The 20,343-nt window shown below is 39.4% G+C and overlaps 1 protein-coding gene across 1 annotated transcript; it reads right to left on the bottom strand.

The window, feature by feature from the left end:
* Positions 1–1,689: 1,689 nt before the first annotated feature.
* FKTN (fukutin) lies at positions 1,690–20,325 on the bottom strand. Its single transcript, XM_013188321.3, has 9 exons — positions 20,018–20,325; positions 18,810–18,869; positions 16,345–16,548; positions 13,995–14,272; positions 12,616–12,748; positions 10,898–11,027; positions 9,602–9,735; positions 7,378–7,505; positions 1,690–4,181 (listed from the first exon to the last, which is right to left on the bottom strand). The coding sequence occupies exons 1-9, from the start codon at positions 20,300–20,302 to the stop codon at positions 3,968–3,970; spliced, it is 1,566 nt and encodes a 521-aa protein (XP_013043775.2). The 5' UTR covers positions 20,303–20,325; the 3' UTR covers positions 1,690–3,967.
* Between the last annotated feature and the right edge of the window lie 18 nt (positions 20,326–20,343).

The raw sequence follows: 20,343 nt of genomic DNA, 5'->3' as shown, positions 1-20,343 counted from the left end.
GAAAACAGAAACTCACACCAACTGGATGAGAGGATTAACTACAATTAATCCTCAAATACAGTCAGCCTTGTCAGACATGTCTGATGTGTTCTTAGAGACCACCAAAGCCAAAGGCTTCACGCATTTACGTGTGTAACACACTCCAGTATTCTATACAAACGACCTCAATTTGTGTTCCTCCAATTCATATTTCTCTTTCCAGTTGTGAAGAGAGCACATACATCCTTTCTTTTTTTGTAATCCCCTTTTCTGGATTTTGAAAATGTGTTAGAGATCCTTATGGCACCTTTTCTTCAAGCAACCCAATTTCTTCAAACTTTCCTTGCAGTTACTCCAGAGCTTTCCTGAATAGGTTCTGCTATCTTTAATGAGTAAAGATATGCAACATGCTTTGTTTGCTACATGAAGATGCAGGTGCTTTGCATATTTAGACCTTAAATACATGCATTTAAGAAAATACAGAAGTTGCCCTCCTGTTTGCATCATTTTTAAAGTGAAGGTGGTAATTTTGGAAGGCAGAACAGGTCTACAATTAAGATTGCATTTGGGATTAGGCAATTCAGGAGAAGCTAATGGGAAACAAATGCCTAAATCTGCGTGTTTCTTTGGGGAACGGTGTCAGCCTAACGGCATGTGCCTTCCAACAGAACCAGTTCGGTAATATTTACACCACTCCTGAGACACAGTCCTGCAAGTAGGAAACCTGCAGGCAAATCACTATATGAAGCACATCAGGAGACAAGCAGAAGTGCAATGTGTCTGTGTAATTGCAGGATCCGTTTTTTCTACAGACGGGCACCTGCTTAAATCTTTGTTGTGGATTTTGATTACCTATATTTTGAAGTCAATAAAAATGTAAACAGTGATATGCACAAACTTGGGCACTCCGTAGGTCAGTTTGACAGTCTCTGAGGAAGCAGCGTTTGTCATCTTGGCCGTCATATGGCACACTTATGCTCAGCCCTGGTGAATCTGATTCCAGCACCAGCCAATGCACCAGCAGACTAGCTCTGCTGCTGCTGAGAATTATCAGCAGAGCTACACATAACATATTACTGGACTGAGAACAGCAACATAACTTCGTATTTCTCTGCTTCATCATGTGCTCAGTTATGGGTACAATCTGGTATATCATCCTGGAATCGTATGAGGCCAAAAATGTGTTCTGGTTTAATGAGAACCAACAAATGCTGCGGAACAGGTGCGTGCTATCCTTCTCAGTTCAATTTTCTGCTTGCGGTCTGCTGACTTGTTTTGCTTCTGATTTTCCAACTTCTCTTTCTGACATCAGAGAAAGTTCATATTTCATTCTGCTAACAAGCAAGGCAAATAAACCAAAATGTTTTCAACAGACAAAATAATGCCCACATGTATGGCTAATAAGCCACAAGTCTCTGCTAAACATGAAGACTCAATTTTATGCAATTTTGCATTCTTTTTTAAGTGAAAATCTATTGGATGAAGGGGGCACTGGAAAGGGAACTTCAAAGCAGAATATTTTAAATACATCAGTGTTTTGAAAAACAGCTTTGTAATAGGAGCTGCAAGACTAGATGAATGATAATGAAGGTATAAAGTGCTCCTCTGTAAAACAGCTTCAACAATGAAGAAACTCCAATGCAAGTGGCATAAAAATGTCATGATAAAACACCATTACTAGCACACAATAAATCATATCAGAACTCGGCATAGCTGACATCTCATCAAATTTATTAAAAAATAAAAGCTCAAGATTGATGTCCAATAAGCAGTGTAAGAAACAGTTCAAAATTTCTGCCTCTGTATTATTTTGTAGTAACTACAATGAATGTGTTAAACGCCGCCCAGGATGACAAAACAAAGCATGAGACCACATCCTGAGTAGCAAACTAGACCCTCATTCCTTTAATCAGTGTTAAATATTCCTTTGTATCATCTGAAAATATTTTAACTTGAATAACTTATATGCAGTCATAATCAAATATTTAAGACATCCTCTCTCTCAGGAACATGCATTTTTTCCGTTATAAATTCTTTCCGGGTACAAATACGAAGTCAAAAATTTGACAGGATTGTAATTTGCTGATAGCATCTTTCCTTTCATTTTTAAAGATCTATCACATTTGTAAAACTTGCAGGTTTACTGTACACTATTAAACAAAGAAGTTCATGACAACAGAGTTCCGAGCACTAAAACCATGAGGACATTGGCCTTTTCCATTTTAAGGAAAGAAATACAAAAAAATCTACCTGAGAAATTATCCCTCATGATGCGATGTTTATGTTTGCAAGTAAGTGGCAACAGCAGGACTTCATGTCTCCTTCTTAATTAGGCAAAGTTACAGTACCACTTCAAGCCAGCACGATGGGTTTTGCCAGAAGCTGAATAATTTACTCCTGTGTCTCAGTGGCAGGAGAACTCTGGAACACAGAGGACTGGCAGGGAAATGTGTGCAGCACACTCCAGGATGGGAACAGCAGGGACGACCCAGAGTGCACCTGGAATGGCACGGCCGTAAAACAGCCGCACGGCACTGGCTATTTCATCTCTTCAGAACTGGGTGTATTTGAACACGCAGCTGAAAATTGCACATCAACAGAACGCAAACCACACGCTCAACCTCCCCAGTAAAAATGTGGCACAGCTGCAACTTGTAGACAGCCCTTCTACCTTAGCGAGGAAAGAGTGGATACAGATTTTTTGCAAGAACACAGGAGAAATATTCAGTACCTTGACACTAGTTCAAAAGTATTCCCAGGTCTGTTAGTCGTAACTCACTGGTAACTCTCATGGTCTCGCCTTCCCCGCACAGCAGGGCTGAAACAAACTTGGACACATGATTTCATGTGAAAGCTATTATCTCCCTCCAAAATACTGAATAAGAGAGCTTATTTCATTGACCAAAAAGACAACCAGAAACAAGAGGAGAGAGTTGTCAGGCTTCCACTCCCTTCCCATCCAAAGCCTAATGTTATGCTAACACTTCACTTGCAATCATGCTATTGCAAATTTGACGGAGCAGTTGGTGTTTGTACACACTTCTGCTTACACTTAGAGAAAAGAGCTGTGATTCACAGGGATCTCAGTTCTGCGAGCCCAAGCTAAACAGAAAAGTATCAAGACCCTCATTTCCATCTAATTGTAAGAAAGCACGGATAGCTATGGTCCTCTAAAATCTGCTCAACTCCTGTACAGAGAACACTAATTTGGATATCTAAACCAGGTAATCTATTTTTTCAAGGCAAGCGCCTCGCTGCAGCATACACCCTCATGTTCATAAAAAAGAGAGAACAAAAGCAGGTAACATTCCCTGCTGTTACAACACTTCTTGTTATTGCATGCAGTGGTTAGTTCAACTGTTACTGGAAGATCTCTGATGCGGACAGGGCTTTCAATTTCTTCACCCACTCACTTAATATTAGACCATTATCCCACAAATGTGAAGCAGGTGGCTCGCACAGGTTCTGAACTGAAACATTCCACTCCAAGAGCAACCTGTTACACATTAGAGGGATACATGACTCTCAAATAAAATGCATTTAAGGTACTCATAAATAGGGTGTTTAAAAGTTGTAATTTCACAGGAGCACCTCAGAAAAACAAACAAACAAAAAAAACAAGAACTTCTCCAGGATTTTTCCATCCCCTCCTTCTCTTGAGCTTGAGAAATGAACAGTCCCAAGGTCCTGATGATGCCTGGGAAAGTCTAAGCCACTTGGCTACAGTTTTTAATTAAATAGTCAACTGCCCATATGTTTACATCATTTTGTACATCTTTACTTTCAGCTTCCCTTCTCTTCAGTTCCCACATTCTGCCTTTAATCTTTAACTATCAGAACGCATGATGAATGTGAAAAAATCTGTTAAGCAAAAAATGGAAAACATCCCCTTGGGGAACTGATGAGAAGTTATAAAAGGAACGGATCTTGATGCTCTTGGGAGACAGGAAATTACAAAGTGACAGTTTCAAGGATACCGGACAGGTGATTAGTAGATCTGAATGACGTCGTCCCACTCATCGACAGGCCAGACACCGTTGTACTGCACGTTGGATGGTGAGCTCTTCCAGTCCCACGTCTTGACAGGAACCTTCCAGTCTGGCCCGTAGTTGGCTTCAACATACTGAAGGGTTTCACAGGGAACGTGTACCTTGAGTTCTACAAATTCAGTCCAGCACAGAGTAAACTTTGGAAAGAGATACCTGCACCACGAAAAAACATGGTCACTAGCAGAAGACCAAAAAACACATCTAATTAAGTCCACAGAGAAAGCAAGCAACTACAGTGAGAAGTCAGGATACATTTATAGGTGTGGTTTTTTTTTCTTATTTCATAACTTCCTATCTATGAAGCATTATTTACTTACTGGACAGCAGTGTTCTCAACAATAGCTGGTTAGTAAGTGTCATATATTCTTGGAGAAGAGCATTTCCAATTCTGTTGCTGCTTATTTCCATACTATTCTGCCAACAAGAAATTACTTAGTCCCTGTCACTAGTATTCTGTCAAACAGTATTCTACCAAACCCACCTAGTACTGTACCTGCTCATTTCTGTAGAAAATGGAAGCCCTGCCTAGAAGTATCCTGTCACCAGTGGAAATTCACAGGTAAATTTCAGTCTGATCAGAATGATATCCTAATGGAGCCCCGTGTCAGAGTCTGTATGTTAAACCAAAGCTTATACACTATTCCTGCAGAGGATCAATTCTGAAGTTAAATCTCAAACAGAAAAAAAGTGATCTAAAAACTCCTTCTCACAGGCTAAAAGGAATCACAAGCACTTAGCACTTTTGAAAGAGAAGAGAGTTAAAAGATTTGTGCATTTGCATGAATTAGAAATCCAGCAAGTTCCTCTAAGTATAAAGACAACTTTATTTCTAAGAGCTGAGCAAACAATTTCAGAAAATAAAACCTTGCTTTTGTGTTTTAAATGGAGGTTTAAAAAAAAGTGTAATCAAGCACCTTCGGATTCATATCTAGGGATTGCTGATTAGCTCTAAAGTAAACCAAAAAGAAAAAAAAAAGCCAGCTACCAAAAGGAAAATAATGTACATAAACATTATTAGTGGGTCTACACTCACCAAGTAGCTCTTGTTAACCCAGGAAATCATTCACTTAAACAGAATTGCACTGGGTGTGCATAAGCAAAAGCTACCAGCAAACCAATGAAATAATATATCCTCCAAGGAGAGAACTCTGAATAACCAATTTTAAGGAGAACGAACAGATAATTTAAATAAACTATCTAATCTGGAAAGTTAAGTCAGTTGGAAACTTCACCAAAATGATTACTTAAGTAAAATCAGATGTTTATATTCATTGATGAAAAATATAGCTTTCAGAGATGCTTCCCACCACTGGAATCCTTGCTCACTGTCCACTCATTCCAAGTGGCTCAGATAGGGCTACATACTCTTGTGCACATGCACTGCTCACCTTTTTCTTCCATTTTCAGTCTCATCAATCTTTGGACATAAAAACATTGAAAAGATTTTATCATTACACAAAGGCCTCGATGTTAAGAAACTACAAATTAATTTATTTTAAGGATTAAAGCATACGATATAGATCTGATTCACAGGATCAGTTTTTGTAAGTATGTATTCTCTGCTGAAGAATGAAATTGTCCAGCACAAATTTTGTACACTAAAAAGAAATTTCAACTGTTGTTACTTCTAGATAAAATTACAGAGTATGTATGAGTTTGCTTTTGTCTGCATTGTTGTGGAAGTATTTGTACACATGAAGATGCAAACCATACAGAGAGACTCATATGGTTTTGAAAGCAGCTTGCAAAGGAAACAGAACAAAATGACTAATGAAAAATATTTTCATGACTAAATGAGAAATACTTTCATTTTTCATACTTTTATTTAGCAAGATGTATAGAAAATGCCTGTACAAATATTTAGCTTTTAAGAAAAATATTTCTTTTACTCTTCATTTATTAACAACATAAATATCTTGGAAAGGAGCCTCCACCCTTTTCCTGTGATGATCTAGTAGCAACCAATTTCTCTTCTGACATCATTTTGTATGGTATCAGCAGGTGAGATTTTTTCAGAGCTACTGAAGTGGATTTAGGATTCAACACTACCAAATAATCACTCCTCTTTTACCTGATATCCTCACTTTAACTTCCCTTAGAATTTTGAAAGGACTTGAAGACTAAGCAAAACTGAGGGTCCTAAAGTCTGACCCTAAAGCTCAGTTTTGAATATCAGTTCTACTGGCACAGAAACAAGTATTTCAATTTAGACACACCACAAGCACAGAGAAAAGAAAAGGAACTTACTGGTCAGCTTGATTCCTCAAAAATATACCACAGAAAATCCTCCATAATCCTGACTGGAAAAACAAATATTAAACCTGCTCTGGAGAACTATGAAACTGTTGCTGTATTCTAGGAAAACTACTCTGCAACATACCACATCTCCTATGTGGGAATATTCCAGTAGCTCTTCCATTAGTCTATTTATAAGTGCACCTTTTGACTCCGGTCATCAAAAATCTTCCCCGATCTTTGTTTATCATTTCAGAACAAAGGTAACTAAGGCAAGGAGTCACACACTATTACTGTCTGTGTGACAGTGTTCACTATGTTCTTGTTAGCTAACTGAAAGCAAATGCAGTTCAGGCAAAATGTGGAAGATAATGATATCCCATATAGGTCAACAAGGCTTTCAACTAGCCTGCAAGTGTCTCTGGGTTAAGGTGGGTGATGGAAAAAAAAAGAAACTAATTATCAAACCCTACGTTCAGCTTGCTAAGCAGACTAAAATGACGTTGTATGCATTTGCTGATTTAATACCTAAAAGAACGAAACAAGAAATGCAGGATCCTATTTAAAATTGCATTTTCAAAATACGAACAAGGTCTGCAGTAGTCATCTGCACTGCTGTCACAACATTACAGTCAACGAAGTATTCCAAATCATTACCACAACATCCAAAACAACGGGGTTTACTTTGCTAGGACAGATGAGACTTTCTGGCATAACGCTCACCAAGGCAGATGCCTAAGGATTTGTTTTTTACGACAAAATAAGTTTGTACAACAAACAGTTTTAGAGACTTCTTTCTCATTTTAGCTCTTGATTTAACTTAGAGCTTGTCACACTCCAGATAGCATCTGCCTGATACACAACACGACAGCGCTGCTTCAGATTTCACAAGAGAACTGACATTTGATAAGCCGAGCACCTCTCTAGTAAGGCATAGTACTGTTCTCTTTCTACTTTTCTCGTCTCAAAGTGCAAAATCTCCACTGATTCTCCTCTGATAACTGTGACAAAGAGCACAGACTTTGCCAGACAACAGCACACAATACAAAACGCTAACACTAAGCCCTAACTTGTTCAACTTCTTTCCTATTAGAGGTACAAATCCAGTTCATACTTAAATTTCTTGCCCGATTTTGCCTGAGTTCCTCCATTCCATATGTGGTCATCCTCTTCATAGAAGAAAAAAATATCAAGTTTCACATCATCTTCTCCCTGGAAAGAGAGTTCCAAACTGTCCTCCACCTACAAGACAAAAACACACAATATATATGCTCATAAAAACACAAAGCAACGTAGGTTTCAGAGAACAAATTTATTTTCATTAACGATGCAGTGACTCCCATCCTGACTGTAGAAAATACATTAACTGAACATTTTCTTTATTTTTGGTGCCTTGTGAAAACGACAAGTTTCCTGCACGTCAGTGGGATTGCCTTCTCTTTCCTCCCTCTAGCCCCAAAGCTCCAGCACCATCTCCTTGGCTTCTGCCACAACTCCAGCACAGAGCCATTTATGCAGGGATCGACTGTAAGTCATTCTGCCTAGGCAAGTAAGCCAAGACTCTTGCAGTTTTCCAGCAGGACACAGAAGGGCTGTGTGAAGAAAGACAAAAGTCTAAAGCAAACCATTTTCCATTTATATGCTTAAGGTAAAACAGATGAAAGTACAGAATGATGACCTTTCTTTGACAAAACATCTGCTCCTCTAACTGGAAAACACTTAAGCATAGCTCTGTCAGAAGAAAAGATATCACAGTAAGGGTTTGAAATAAGAACTAAAAAAGTGCTTGTGTTGTGGGTTAACGCCAGTAGGCAGCAAAGCACTACACAGCTGCTCACTCTCTTCTCCCCTTACTACCAGGGGACAGGGGAACAGGAAAGGAGAGGAAGGAAGAGTGAGAAAACTCATGGGTCAAGATAAGGACATCAATGGGTAAAGCAAAAGCTGCAGATGCAAGCACATCAAAATAAGGAATTTGTTCACTACTTGCCACCAGCAGGCAGATATTCTGGCATTTCCAGGAAAGCAGGGCTTCATCATGCATAAAGGTTACTTGGGAAGACAGATGCTGTAACTTTGAACATCCTTCCCCTCCTTCTTCTTTATCCCTGCTTTTGTATGGTACGGAACGTCCCTCTGGTCAGTTTGGGCCAGCTGCCCAGGCTGTGCCCCCTCCCCACTCCTCGTGCATCACCTCACTGGCAGGGCAGCACAAGAAACGGAAAAGGCCTTGATGCTGTACTAGCACTGATCAGCAATAGCTAAAACATGGGTGCATTATTAACACTGTTTTGGTCACAAATCCAAAACATAGCACCATAGCAGATACTAAGAAGAAAATTAATTCTATCCCGGCCAAAACTAGTACAGCTTGCCACACAAAACCGCAGTTAGCTGCAAGAATACCATCCACTTAGGACTACAACAGATCAACATTTACAGATGCATTTGCCTGGTGCTGTGAACAGAAAATGGCTTGCTTTAGATTCCCACTTCTCCTCACACAGCTCATACAACAGCCTACCGCAATTCAAGCAGGAACTGCTAATATCTGAGAGTGCAATTTGTTAAAAGACTCTCACATAAAAGAGAGGAATAACACCAGTGAATAAACACATGACGAGTAAGTGTCTTTATTTAACACCTATGGTAACACCTTCTTCTATGATAAAACACTCACTAGCACCAGTAATGATAACTTCAACTGTGGCTGAACCTGTGATATGAATTCCTGTACTTCTGTTTCTCCATTCTACCTTCGTTCAGATTCCTCTCTGCAGCTTTGGAAAAAATAAGTTAATAATGGACAAGCCCAGCGTCAAGCGATCTTTCACTTTCTGCTATCCCTGCATGCAAGGCTGCACATAATCTCAGAGCTATCACTAACCCACCCCTATGATCGGGCCTGCCCAACATCAAAGATTAAATTCTACCTTAGAATCATAGAATTATTAAGGTTGGAAAAGACCTTCAGGATCATCTGGTCCAACTGTCACCCTGCCACCAAGATCACCCACTAAACCATGTCCCTAAGCACCAGGTCCAACCTTGATTCTTAAGTTTCCCTAGCAGCACTGACACAGATTAGATCTCTCTAGAACTTACTAAAAATTGCTTCTGAGGTGAAATTCAGACTCTCCAAACAAGTCTGAAGCTAATAAGAAAGGGCTTTTCTCATACACTGTCCAAGAGAACACACAGAAATCAATGAGATTATATGCTTAGGTAAAATATTTCTGAGTAAAAGTCTGCATGAGATACCCACTTCTATCTAAATGAACTGCAGTACTCAAACCTACAGAAAGACACATGAAGCAAACTGTTCATTATCTATGTACCTTGCCAAATTTGTGCTTCAGTGGTAATCCTGCCTTCTGAAAGGCTGGAATGATATCTGCTTTGTAGTCCCTTATAAAGATCCCCAGATCCACATCTTTGCTGTAAGGAATGACATTGCACTGTCTATACCAGCCTGAGGAGAGAAAAAAAGAAAAAATGAATTCGTTAATTCAGAAATGTAAGAAATATATCACAAAAAAAAAATCAATATAACAATGACCAGTCTAAAGGTCATCAGCCTGAAATCCTTGAATGAGACCATAAACAAGACTTTTTCTTTTCTCTAGTACCAAAGGAATCACACTGAAGAAAACATATACTAAAGCACTTATGGCCAGCTCCTTCCTCCAGAAAGCCAGGAGTAAGAGAGAAAGTATTAACTATTTAAAAGAGAAAATATCTTTGGTTTTCTGATTAAGGTGTCTTAAAGGAAAAATATATACTTTATCCGTGTCCATATCTAATCAGAAATGAACAGTTACAGGGCTGCAGCTGTGTTTTTAATTTTAAATTATTATTTTAAATAGTGTCTGAGATATTACTCTCTGAGATACTGAGATATTACATCTTTAAAACATTACTGCAGAACAGTAAGACAAGAAGTGAAACATTCTTTTGCCTGTTTCACTTAAACAATTTTAATATCTAGAAAATGATATTCCCTAGGAATAAACAAATATAAGCTAATTGTGCACATATGTGAGTTTTCACAACCTATTTCAATAATGAAAGGATCATCACCAGAACAAGTTACTACTTTCAACTTCAACAGAATTCAAAACTTGCGGTGCCTACTCTAGTAGTTTAATCTTTTATTAAAAGGACATGTATTAAAATAAATAACACAAAATATACTTTAAAAGTCAGTGATAAATGCTAAACTTCATGGGAAGTAAATCAGATGAGTCTACAAGGACATCAGAAAAATGTGCCCATCATTGTATTTTCCACCCAGCAAGAGAGTAAATTGTAAGCCACATGACTTAGGGAACTGCTGATTACTTTCCAAGCAGTGATCAACACCATACATTTAACTGCTAACAACACTTAACACTTCACTTGAAATATACCCAGCATCTCCAAGGCTCAGGCCTTTAAAGAAAAATCATTTCGTCAGGAGCAAAAAGGCCTTATTTTAAAAAAGCTAATGTGGAACACCTGCCTCACACTACACAGATATCACCCTCCAGCCCAGCACGTTTAGCTGCTAACCTCAGTTGACAACCACTAACACAGTTGCAAAAGCAACAGAAGATATAGTGTTTAAAATTTCAGATTAATTAAAACAGTTTTACCTAGGCAAGTTCCACTGCTCAACCAGAACTTTACTCCCAGATTATTCAGCGTCAGGGCAGCCAGATGGAGCAAGGATTTTGCTCTTTTTCTAAATTCCACGGCATCAACAGAGGCATCATCAGGATACAGCTGGAAGGCAAAGGTAAGCTACTGTGAGATCAAACTTGTCCCTTCATTTTCCGGTGTCCTAAGAAAAAATGACCTTTAAAAATGTATTTAAGCAATATCTGGGCATTATCCGTTCTCACACACAGAGTCCAGTTTCAGAACATGCACTGGAATGACAAGTTAAATTTCAACTCTGAAATGTCAATATTCATTTTTTCCAACCTAGCAGAATGTAAGGTCAGGGTAAAATAGAAAATGACTATATATATTAGACAGTATTGGTAACAATATGCGTGAATCTTAGCTCTGCTCACACCGAAGTCAATACCCACAGTTCGGGGGAAAGCAAGGACAGAATTAGATTTACTTGGGGCATATTACAAGTTTATTTGGCGCCACCAAGTGTTACTACTGTATATTGACAACTTCTGACACGAAACACCAGTAACGCAAAGAGAAAGAAAGTAATGTCTATCTTCCAGCTGCAACTGTGGTAGCACCTTCTGTAATGCAAAGCCAAGAAGAGCACGGCAGTCCAGGTGAACGTTCACAAATCAGACACATGAACGATGGACTGACCACTCAACTTCACAATTGATTTCACTAGGAGCTCCTGGGCCACACCTGAATACTTTTCAAAACAGATGTCAGTTGCTTATTTCAATACTAAAGCTCCAGCAAATTTCAATATACCTTCTAAAGTGCATTTTCTATATCTGGAGCAACTACTGCCTCAAGGTTTCGGAGTGGAAGAGGAGCATGTTCACAATTTCTGTCCTTTTTACAAGGGAAGTGACAACACATGGGTACCCTTCTGTAAACCTTCCTGCTATACATACGTATGGGGAGCTACAGCCTACTAAACTGAACAAGGACAGCTGTCATGCACAGAGACCAAAGGAGAAGTCCCTTCTCTGAGATCTTAAACATCTCAATAATGGAACTTCCAGTGTCCTTTTTTCCCTTTCTGCAAAATTGGAGATTACTCAAACTCAGTGACCTGGCTCTGACTCCACTTTCTTAACTGTGGTAACTCCTGAAACTCTGTATCCCAGTCCTTGTCAAGCTAGGATGACAAACTACCCCTACTCCAGCAGGAAGTTTTTCGTTGTCTCCTAAATGAGGAATCAGTGTTCTAAAGATAATGCTCTAAACAATGATGAAAACGTTAGCTTACATGGTCAAAAAAGCAACGAGAAAAACTGAAGTGTATGGTTCAAATGAGTATGAAAGCAAATATTATTCAGAACTCTGAGAAATGCCGTAAGTAAAATTTTTGACTATGAAGATACCCATGATCTCATGAAATCTGTTTAACAATAAGAATGTGAGAGAATTACAGACATGTTGGTTACCTCATCTTTTCGTAGTTTTGGAAAATGGAAAAAAAATGCACTCATCAAATCAAAAAGAAAGACCGTGATTCTTTAGTTAAAGTTTTAGTTTTATTACCTTTTACTAAATTCTGTTGAGTCTCAGAGTCTGCATTTAGCTTTACCTAAGTGAACGATTAATTGTGTTTTACTTAAAAGGAACTGTTCTTGTAGGCTTGGGTAAATCAATGAAAATGTACATTACACCTCAGGGACACCACCTGATTACCACTAACCTGAAAGAAAGCCCGAGCTTCTCTGTACCTACATTCAAGAAATCTAGAGTGTGTCATCTCCTCTAGAAAACTGGACGGATTTTTTGGAATTTGAATTTTTAAGTCATCAATGGAAACAAGCAAGAGTTCAGGCCTGCATGGAAAGAAAGATGAAAAGTTACCCCATTCAACTCTTTTACAAACTATAAGTCATTTTGTCCTCTAGCTCTGGTTAAAAACTTGTTACATATTACTGCCGGTGATTCCTCCGTCCAAATATACCCAAAACTGATTATGATAGCAGAGCAACAAAAAGCTTTAATATTTCCCCCACACCCTTCCAACTTTTGTTTAAAAATAAATTCTATCCCAGTAAGTCCATACTTAGATTTTCAGATCAGTGGTTCCATTATTAACTTGTGACTTACACTAAATCTGTTTAGTTTGTTGTTCAGTACATTTGAAAATTCAGGTTGTTTGTCTGTTTGTCTAAATATGAGATACACTTTAAGAATCAAATTTCAACCTGTACTTGGAGGCTATTTGCCTTTAAAATTTAAGATCTGTTCAGCCTTCACAATGAATGAAATGTCATAGTTAACAGCTTACACAGTCATTTTTAAATGTTTAGGAACATAGTTGGTATAGATTCCGTATTTTAAAAGGAAGAGCACTCTCAACTTTAAAGAAGAAAACATAAATAACTTTCTTTGACCTGTGAAGTGTCTGGATGTTCTATCATGACATATACACGTACCATATAGGAACACTGTTCTCAAAACATAGTGGTATGTGCTTGGCTTTGAAAACAGTGAAGATTTGCCATGATCTGTATTTCCTGAAACATTGCTACTGAAAGTGCTGTAGGAAAAGGCATACGTTTACAGTAACTTCTACCGATGAGATGCAAAGTTTAAGCGTAAGACTGGGGACAAATAATACCACCAATTCAAACGTATGCAAGTCAGGAGTCAACTCGGAACTTCACGAGCATGGGTTAGGTGCAGTAGTTGGTACTTGTCTTTGTGGTACAAATCACTTCTGTTTGCTCATGTTCTTTAGGCTACCACTAAGCAGATTTGTGTTGCCTCCGCTTTTCAACTGATGCTAAATATCTGTATTCTACTTTAGGACATGGATGTTTCTAGTAAGAACACCAAGTATGTACGATCCATTACTACATCTCTTGCCACTTGAACTTTACCTCTCATTTTTCATTTATAAATGGTGGAAATCTCATTTGAGTAGCCTGAATTGGATTTTCCTTCATAAATTTAATCTACCTGCACTCTGAGAGCTGAATTATTCATGTGCTAAATTTCATAACCTAACTTTAGAAAACAGAGTAACTTTATATAAACAGGATAAACAAATTATTTTGGAAGTGCTTTTTTCCTCACTTTTCATACGCTCCAGGGTAGCGACCAAAGTGGAGTTTCCGGAAAGGCACAAACTTTCTGTCCATATGCTGCTTGAGCCTCAGGGGGCCATGCCAGAGGTAATTACCGCTCCTCTCGTAGAAGACCACCAGGTGAATCGCATGAGACGCCAGTTTAAAAATGTAGTGCAAAGGAATTTCAGTCCCAGACAGGTCATCCATACCATCCAAGCGGGGGTCCTTGTTCAGAACTTTTAGCCATTGGAACCCCATTTTCTCAGCAGTTCTAAAAAGTCCCACCTAAAAATAAGAGAAAGACAGAAAGAGAGAAAGAAGCTAAAGGGAAGAGAAACCCAAATTGAATGCTAAATGCTTATTATTAGCTGACATTATTCCCAATTTTCATTTTCTAATCAAATTTAAGCATCGATTACTTATAAGACCTTAAAGATTAAGAACCATAACTAATTCCAAACACCGTATTTCTATTTCTTAAATTTTGTTCATCAAATGATCAATAAAACAACAAACTAATTGCTGCAATCTTTTTCTCAATATGTTGTGCTGACTTTTTGTAGCATCAACAAAATAACGCTTTGCTGAAACTCCACCTGTATAATATGAAGAATAATCCAAAATCTTTACCATAATTAAAAGCTGTTTTCAATATTCTAAGAAAACAATTCACATGAAGACTGCTATCAACAAATTTCAGAATTCTTAATATATGAATGGTAAACCACTGACTCAGATCCTCACACTTATTACCAGAGTTTCCACTACTCCGTGGCTCTGCTGAAGATTTCAAAGCCATGAGGATTGCAGTCTTTATGTTTTGGGATATTCTGTTCTAAAGAAGAAATCTGCTATATTCAACCTTAATCAGAACTTCTTTCATTTCTCTTTCTGCCTGCTTTGACCCGGCTACACAGCAAATTCCTCTAAAAAAGAGGAATAAATTCCCTTGCAGATTAAAACACACTCTCTGCCACAATACCTGTTCTTTGTAGCTCACATTTTACGTCTTTGAATCCAAACTCAAGTTTCATGCTTGGTCTAAGTTTGCTCCTTCCGAGAGCAGACTTCTCTGCACTTTCAGATTGTTCTCTAACGGTAGGCTTGTGCCGAACTTGGTGTTCCCAAGGCCTTGACTAATGATACCACTAATCCAAAAATGATTACTGGAAAATCTTATTTTACAATGCATACGAATATTTGTCTAAATCTCACCAAACAACTAACACTACACCAGGTAGTAGGCTTTCCCATTTTCACATAAAAAAGGGATGAAATTCTGGCTGATAAGAACCAATCAGCATCTAAAGACCCTTTCAATTACCCACCTTGAAGTGTTTTATGTAGGTATATAAAACATACGTCTCTCTGAATGCTATAGATACAAACAATATGCAACACAGGAATGTGAAAGTGAAGCTGTATTAGTGTTCTGCCACACAACCTTATTCTCAGTTCCTTTAATTCCTTAACTGCTGTGGGTAAAATAACGGCCCGATCAAATACAGGGTGCCACCACTCTTCACTTGGGTAGGACTGCTTCAGTGAAACAGCTGTGGACCATTTTAATGTTTCTTGATGGGGATGGGAACAAGTATGCAAGTGAGGAAGGGAAAAGAACAAAGCTGTTTATTATTGGCATCTCTAGTCTGTATAAATTAATCTAGTATGTATTTCCAGATGACACTTGGCTGATAAAACAATCTTGGGTTCCATTTTGTCCTTCATCACTTACTACACCTCTATTTTTAATACATCCATTTAAAAATCTCAAACTACAGAAGAGCAGAGGTGCCAATACTCTAAGTGACAAAAAAAAATGGTACAGGGATATACTAAAAGAAATGTAAGCCAGCACATTATAATAATCTTCCCAGCCTTGTCACATCAATACCTGTATTTTCTTCTTGACAGATCCCCAAATTCAAGATTGATTACGGCTGTACCCACATCACAGCCTTAAATACTCCACTTTACAAGAAAAAACTCTTTTTCCTTTTTGGGGGTGGCATGATATTAAAAGTGCTTATGAATATTGCAGGCGGCTTCTAAAAAACTTTCAGTTATTTGAAAGGACTCTTAATATATCCATCTTCAAATCACTTCTCTGACTGCCCTGACAAAGAGTCAGGATTGCCATTCTCTTTCAACAACTCATGTGCTTCTAAAACCACACAGGCTAATGCCTGAATACCTTTTACTTCAAAAAAAGTTTCTTTTACCAATACCCTTATAAGATTTCCACACAATGAATTCAGAGTTCTTAATACAAACATGAAAACATTATGTCACAAAATCCTAGAATAGTTAAACGCATTAAAATACGCAATATGAACTGAAGAAGAAAACACACTTACTTCATGCTTCCACGTTTTGTCCAGTAGTGCAAACGTAGTGAAGTCTCTTGGAACACAGAAGTACTTGCATTCTGGACTAGGGCCATCAGAAGAACTTCTGATCTGTTCAATGTCTTTATCAACAAGTCCCAGAATTAAAGGATCAATCAAATACACTGGTATATTGTGACTGGATATTAAGGATAGGAATTTCCTAACCACATGCTGTGATAGAGGAGAAAACCAGAAGTTAGAAATATCACGTTTTAGTGTACAAAAGTTAATACATTAAAACCCTTGGCAATTTTTAGAAAGAAATCTTATCTCCTGTATCTCCCAATACATTTTCTGAGTGTGTGCTTTACTTCTATAAACAGATGTGGAAATGGAAATTTCCTCTTTCAGAAGGTAACAGTCTGCTCTCAGGCTTTCCATGTCTGTAAGACAATAGGAAAAATCTTTCAGATTCAATTAGAACTTGTGTACAAAGTGCGACTCCGTGAGAAGTTAGGAAGTGAGCACTGAAGACTTATCCAGTCTTTGGATATGCAGGGCACTCAACCATGGCAACTCTGCAAAAGGAGGTAAAAGCTGTACCAGCAAGGTCCTGTGCCTCCTGAGAGGATTTATTAACTTGACTCAGAGGAGAATTTTGATCAATTACATTTAAATATCCATGTCATATGGAAGATGTACAGCAATCACTGCTGCCCTATTATTAAAAACGTAGATGAGCTATTTAACAGCAACAGTTAAATTTAATGACTGAAAGTAGAGTTCTAATCAGGAAAAAAAATGGTTAGAACACCACTGTCAGGCATTATGTCTTCAGGTTTCTATATGAGGCATGATAAGGGAAAACAGTGGCTGGCTGTCCAAGCTACTAGCCCAGCAAATTGTCCCTGGTCTTCTAACTCACGCTGTAACCTTCTTCCAGTCAAACTCCTGAGTCTGTTCAACCAGATTCTGCATGCCAACTCCCAATTCTTGTACAGGGCTTTGGCTTCAGAGAGGTGCAAAAATATGGGGGAAGACAGAATGTTGATCAACAAACAGAACCTAGACAGCAGCACTACGTGTGCTTTACAAGCAGACGCAAGGCCACCCTCTCAGTGATTTCAGCTACATGGACCTGAAAGATAAGTGATGTGCTTGCGTTATTTCTATCGTTAGAACAAACAGATCAGACCAATAAATAAGAAGCAAATCTGTGCAGATCTACTTTTTTCATGTCAGTTCTCCAGGGGAACAGGTGATTCTAATTGTAATTTAAATGATCAGTAGAAGGGGATGGTCGTGATGTCAAGCAGGAACTCATTCACATAGAGTACTTTGGACTCTAAAGGAAGACACTCTAAAGAAAACAACAGGGCCCTGGCAGGACCATGGACCGTTCTGCTTTCTTACTAATAATCCTGTAAATACCATACTAAAGCTAATGAGAACTCTGCCCAAAGAGTGGCAGACTGGAAGCTCACTGTGACTATGTCACCTAATACCACGTAGGTAGTTCCAAAAAGGAAGCCACTCCAAGAACAGAGAGACATTCCTGGCGCTAGCAAGCAGTCCACAGAGCAGCTGGTTTGGAATATTCCCAAGTACAGCTCTTAACTAGAGCTCCCTTCCTCCGGCTCAGCAGAAACAAGGCATTTAAATGGCTGTTTTGCTAACTAGCAACATTATCATATTGCATCCAAAGCAAAGGGCAACCAGCTCCCAGCACTCTGTTCTCCCCAGCCACCTGGGCTATTCTTGCAGGGGAAGATCTGTTAACAAGAGACTTCTGTACAAGTGGTTCCAAACAAACGCTAAGTATAAAACCAAAACAGAACTTTTGATTTCACGAGGCCAAGATGAAGTTTTGGTTGCACTGACTCCTGTAAGCCTTATGTAAGAGATAACAAAAACATTCTATTTTGAGTATGTAATGGCACTTGTAACGCTGTTGCTGAATGCTGGAATAAGGCAACTAGTGAATGCTGAAATGTGAGGTTTTCCTGCTTGCAAAGAGCTTTGCAACCCGGGATAACCATGTAACCTGAAACACTTAGCAGCAGGTTAAGGAAGCGAAGAAAGCAAAGAAGTTTTCTGTGACATGAGACCTGCCGCTTGTTCTTCTACCACGATACAATCAAACAAGCTGGAAGTCCAAAAGGCAATCTTTTCAATACTCAGACTGAAAGCATACAAAAGCCTGGATCAAAACTTCAATATCTGAAAGAACAACATTTGCTTCTTAAAAGTGTAAACAACACTTCTAAGGACTGTACAGCGAGAGCTGTAACACTGGCTCAGCTGTCCCACTGTTCAGCTTAAACTTAAGTTTCAAAACACTTCACAACTTTACTCAGTGAGGGAAGTATGGTTTAGTCCTTAATGCCAAAAAGCTCCAGTGAAGGGCCAAGAGAACTGGACACTGAGTTTGCAAATTTGTACAAGTTCTCTGAGACTTGCAAAAGAACCACGTGAGTCAATGATGTACATACCCATCTCGTGCTGTCTTGGCCTGATTGGCTTCCTCTGACTTTTGAAAAAACTGCTCCATTCTATCAAAAACAAATAAGAGGGGAAAGAAAAGTAAATTTCAGCTGAACAGCTTCGTATGATTTCTTAACAGGACTTCCGAGAGTTTTTATCCAGCTAGCACTTTATAATCGTGGCTATGGCTACGGTCACCTAACTACAGTACTGAATGTGAAATCATAACCTAGTGCGCTGGCTTAGTATATTTAGGAGGACAACATAAGCCTTAGGGACTTACATATATGCAAGGATTGCACGACCAAGTCTCCGGTTTCTAATTCAATCTGCCAATAAGTATAAAATAGCACGATGACAAACACAAAGACAAATACCACTGCAAAAAAGGCAGCAGGAGTATGCCTCAATGTTTCCAGGTGCAATCCTAGAGAATTAAATTTGAAAGAGAGCACATTCGTATCATAAAGTCAAGTCAGTTAGTGGCTCAGCTTTTGGCTTTCAGAAAGCATGAAGAATTTACCACCCAGGAGTCTTGTTGTTCACAATCAGAAGCTAAGACGGAACGTAAAGGTTGTTTACCATCTAGTACTAAGAGTGCCCGAATTTATTAAGAATGCCCTCCCCCCGAAAATAAAAGAAGTCAGAAAACATGATACCTGTATGGCTCTTCCATAAAAATAATATGAAAGCATCCTGTTGAAAGGATTACTTTTGTTGAATCTGAAACTGTAAGCTATGAAGCCACCAAGAAAAAGATGTTTAATTTGTAATAACATTTAATATTTTCTCTATCACTGAACATGAGGTACATATTCACTCGGATAAATATTCTTGAGTGGTATGAAAACAGGAGTTCATCCCTAACATCTAGAGAAGTGTAAACACTGAATCGCAGAGTGCTAAGATGACTGCAGAAAAACGATATGTTACTTTATAAAAATACCACCACTGAAAAACGTCCAAGGAGTAAATGCTGGCTTCGGCGTCGTCCCAGAAAAGCCCTACAGACAGCACGCACGTTTTGACCTGAGGGCTGACAAATTCCACTTGACAACGACCACGGGAAAGCCCCGTGAGGAAGGTTCGTGCCTACTGCGGGTCTCGGTGTCCCACGCCCCCGACTGGGAGCGCCCCGTTTCGGCCTTACACACGAGGCTGGTGTCACCCCCACCGCCCGCAGCCTTCGGGGCCGCGCAGGGGGCAGGCCTTTTACCTTGTGCGCCAGGTAGGACCGGTAGTAGTAGAGCTGGAAGAGGAGGAACACCAGGCTGCTCAGCGTCAGCAGCGCCAGCACCGCGTTCTTGTTGATCTTCTGCATCGGGGTTGGGGCGCACGCCGCCGCCAGGCAGCGCCGCGACTCGCATCTCCCCGGGGCGCAGCCCAGCGGGGACCGAACCGGGCCGGGCCTTACCAAGGGGAACGGAACCGAACCGTGCCGGGCCGGGCCGGGCCGGGCCGCCCTTCCGTGCGGCGGCCCTGCAGGAGGCGCAAGGCGCATGCGCTGGGGCTGAGGAGAGGCGAAACGGCCGCCGCCGCCGC

This window comes from Anser cygnoides, chromosome Z (genome assembly GCF_040182565.1).
Source record: "Anser cygnoides isolate HZ-2024a breed goose chromosome Z, Taihu_goose_T2T_genome, whole genome shotgun sequence".
In the NCBI taxonomy this organism is placed as follows: domain Eukaryota; kingdom Metazoa; phylum Chordata; class Aves; order Anseriformes; family Anatidae; genus Anser; species Anser cygnoides.
This window is presented reverse-complemented; position numbering and strand designations above follow the sequence as displayed.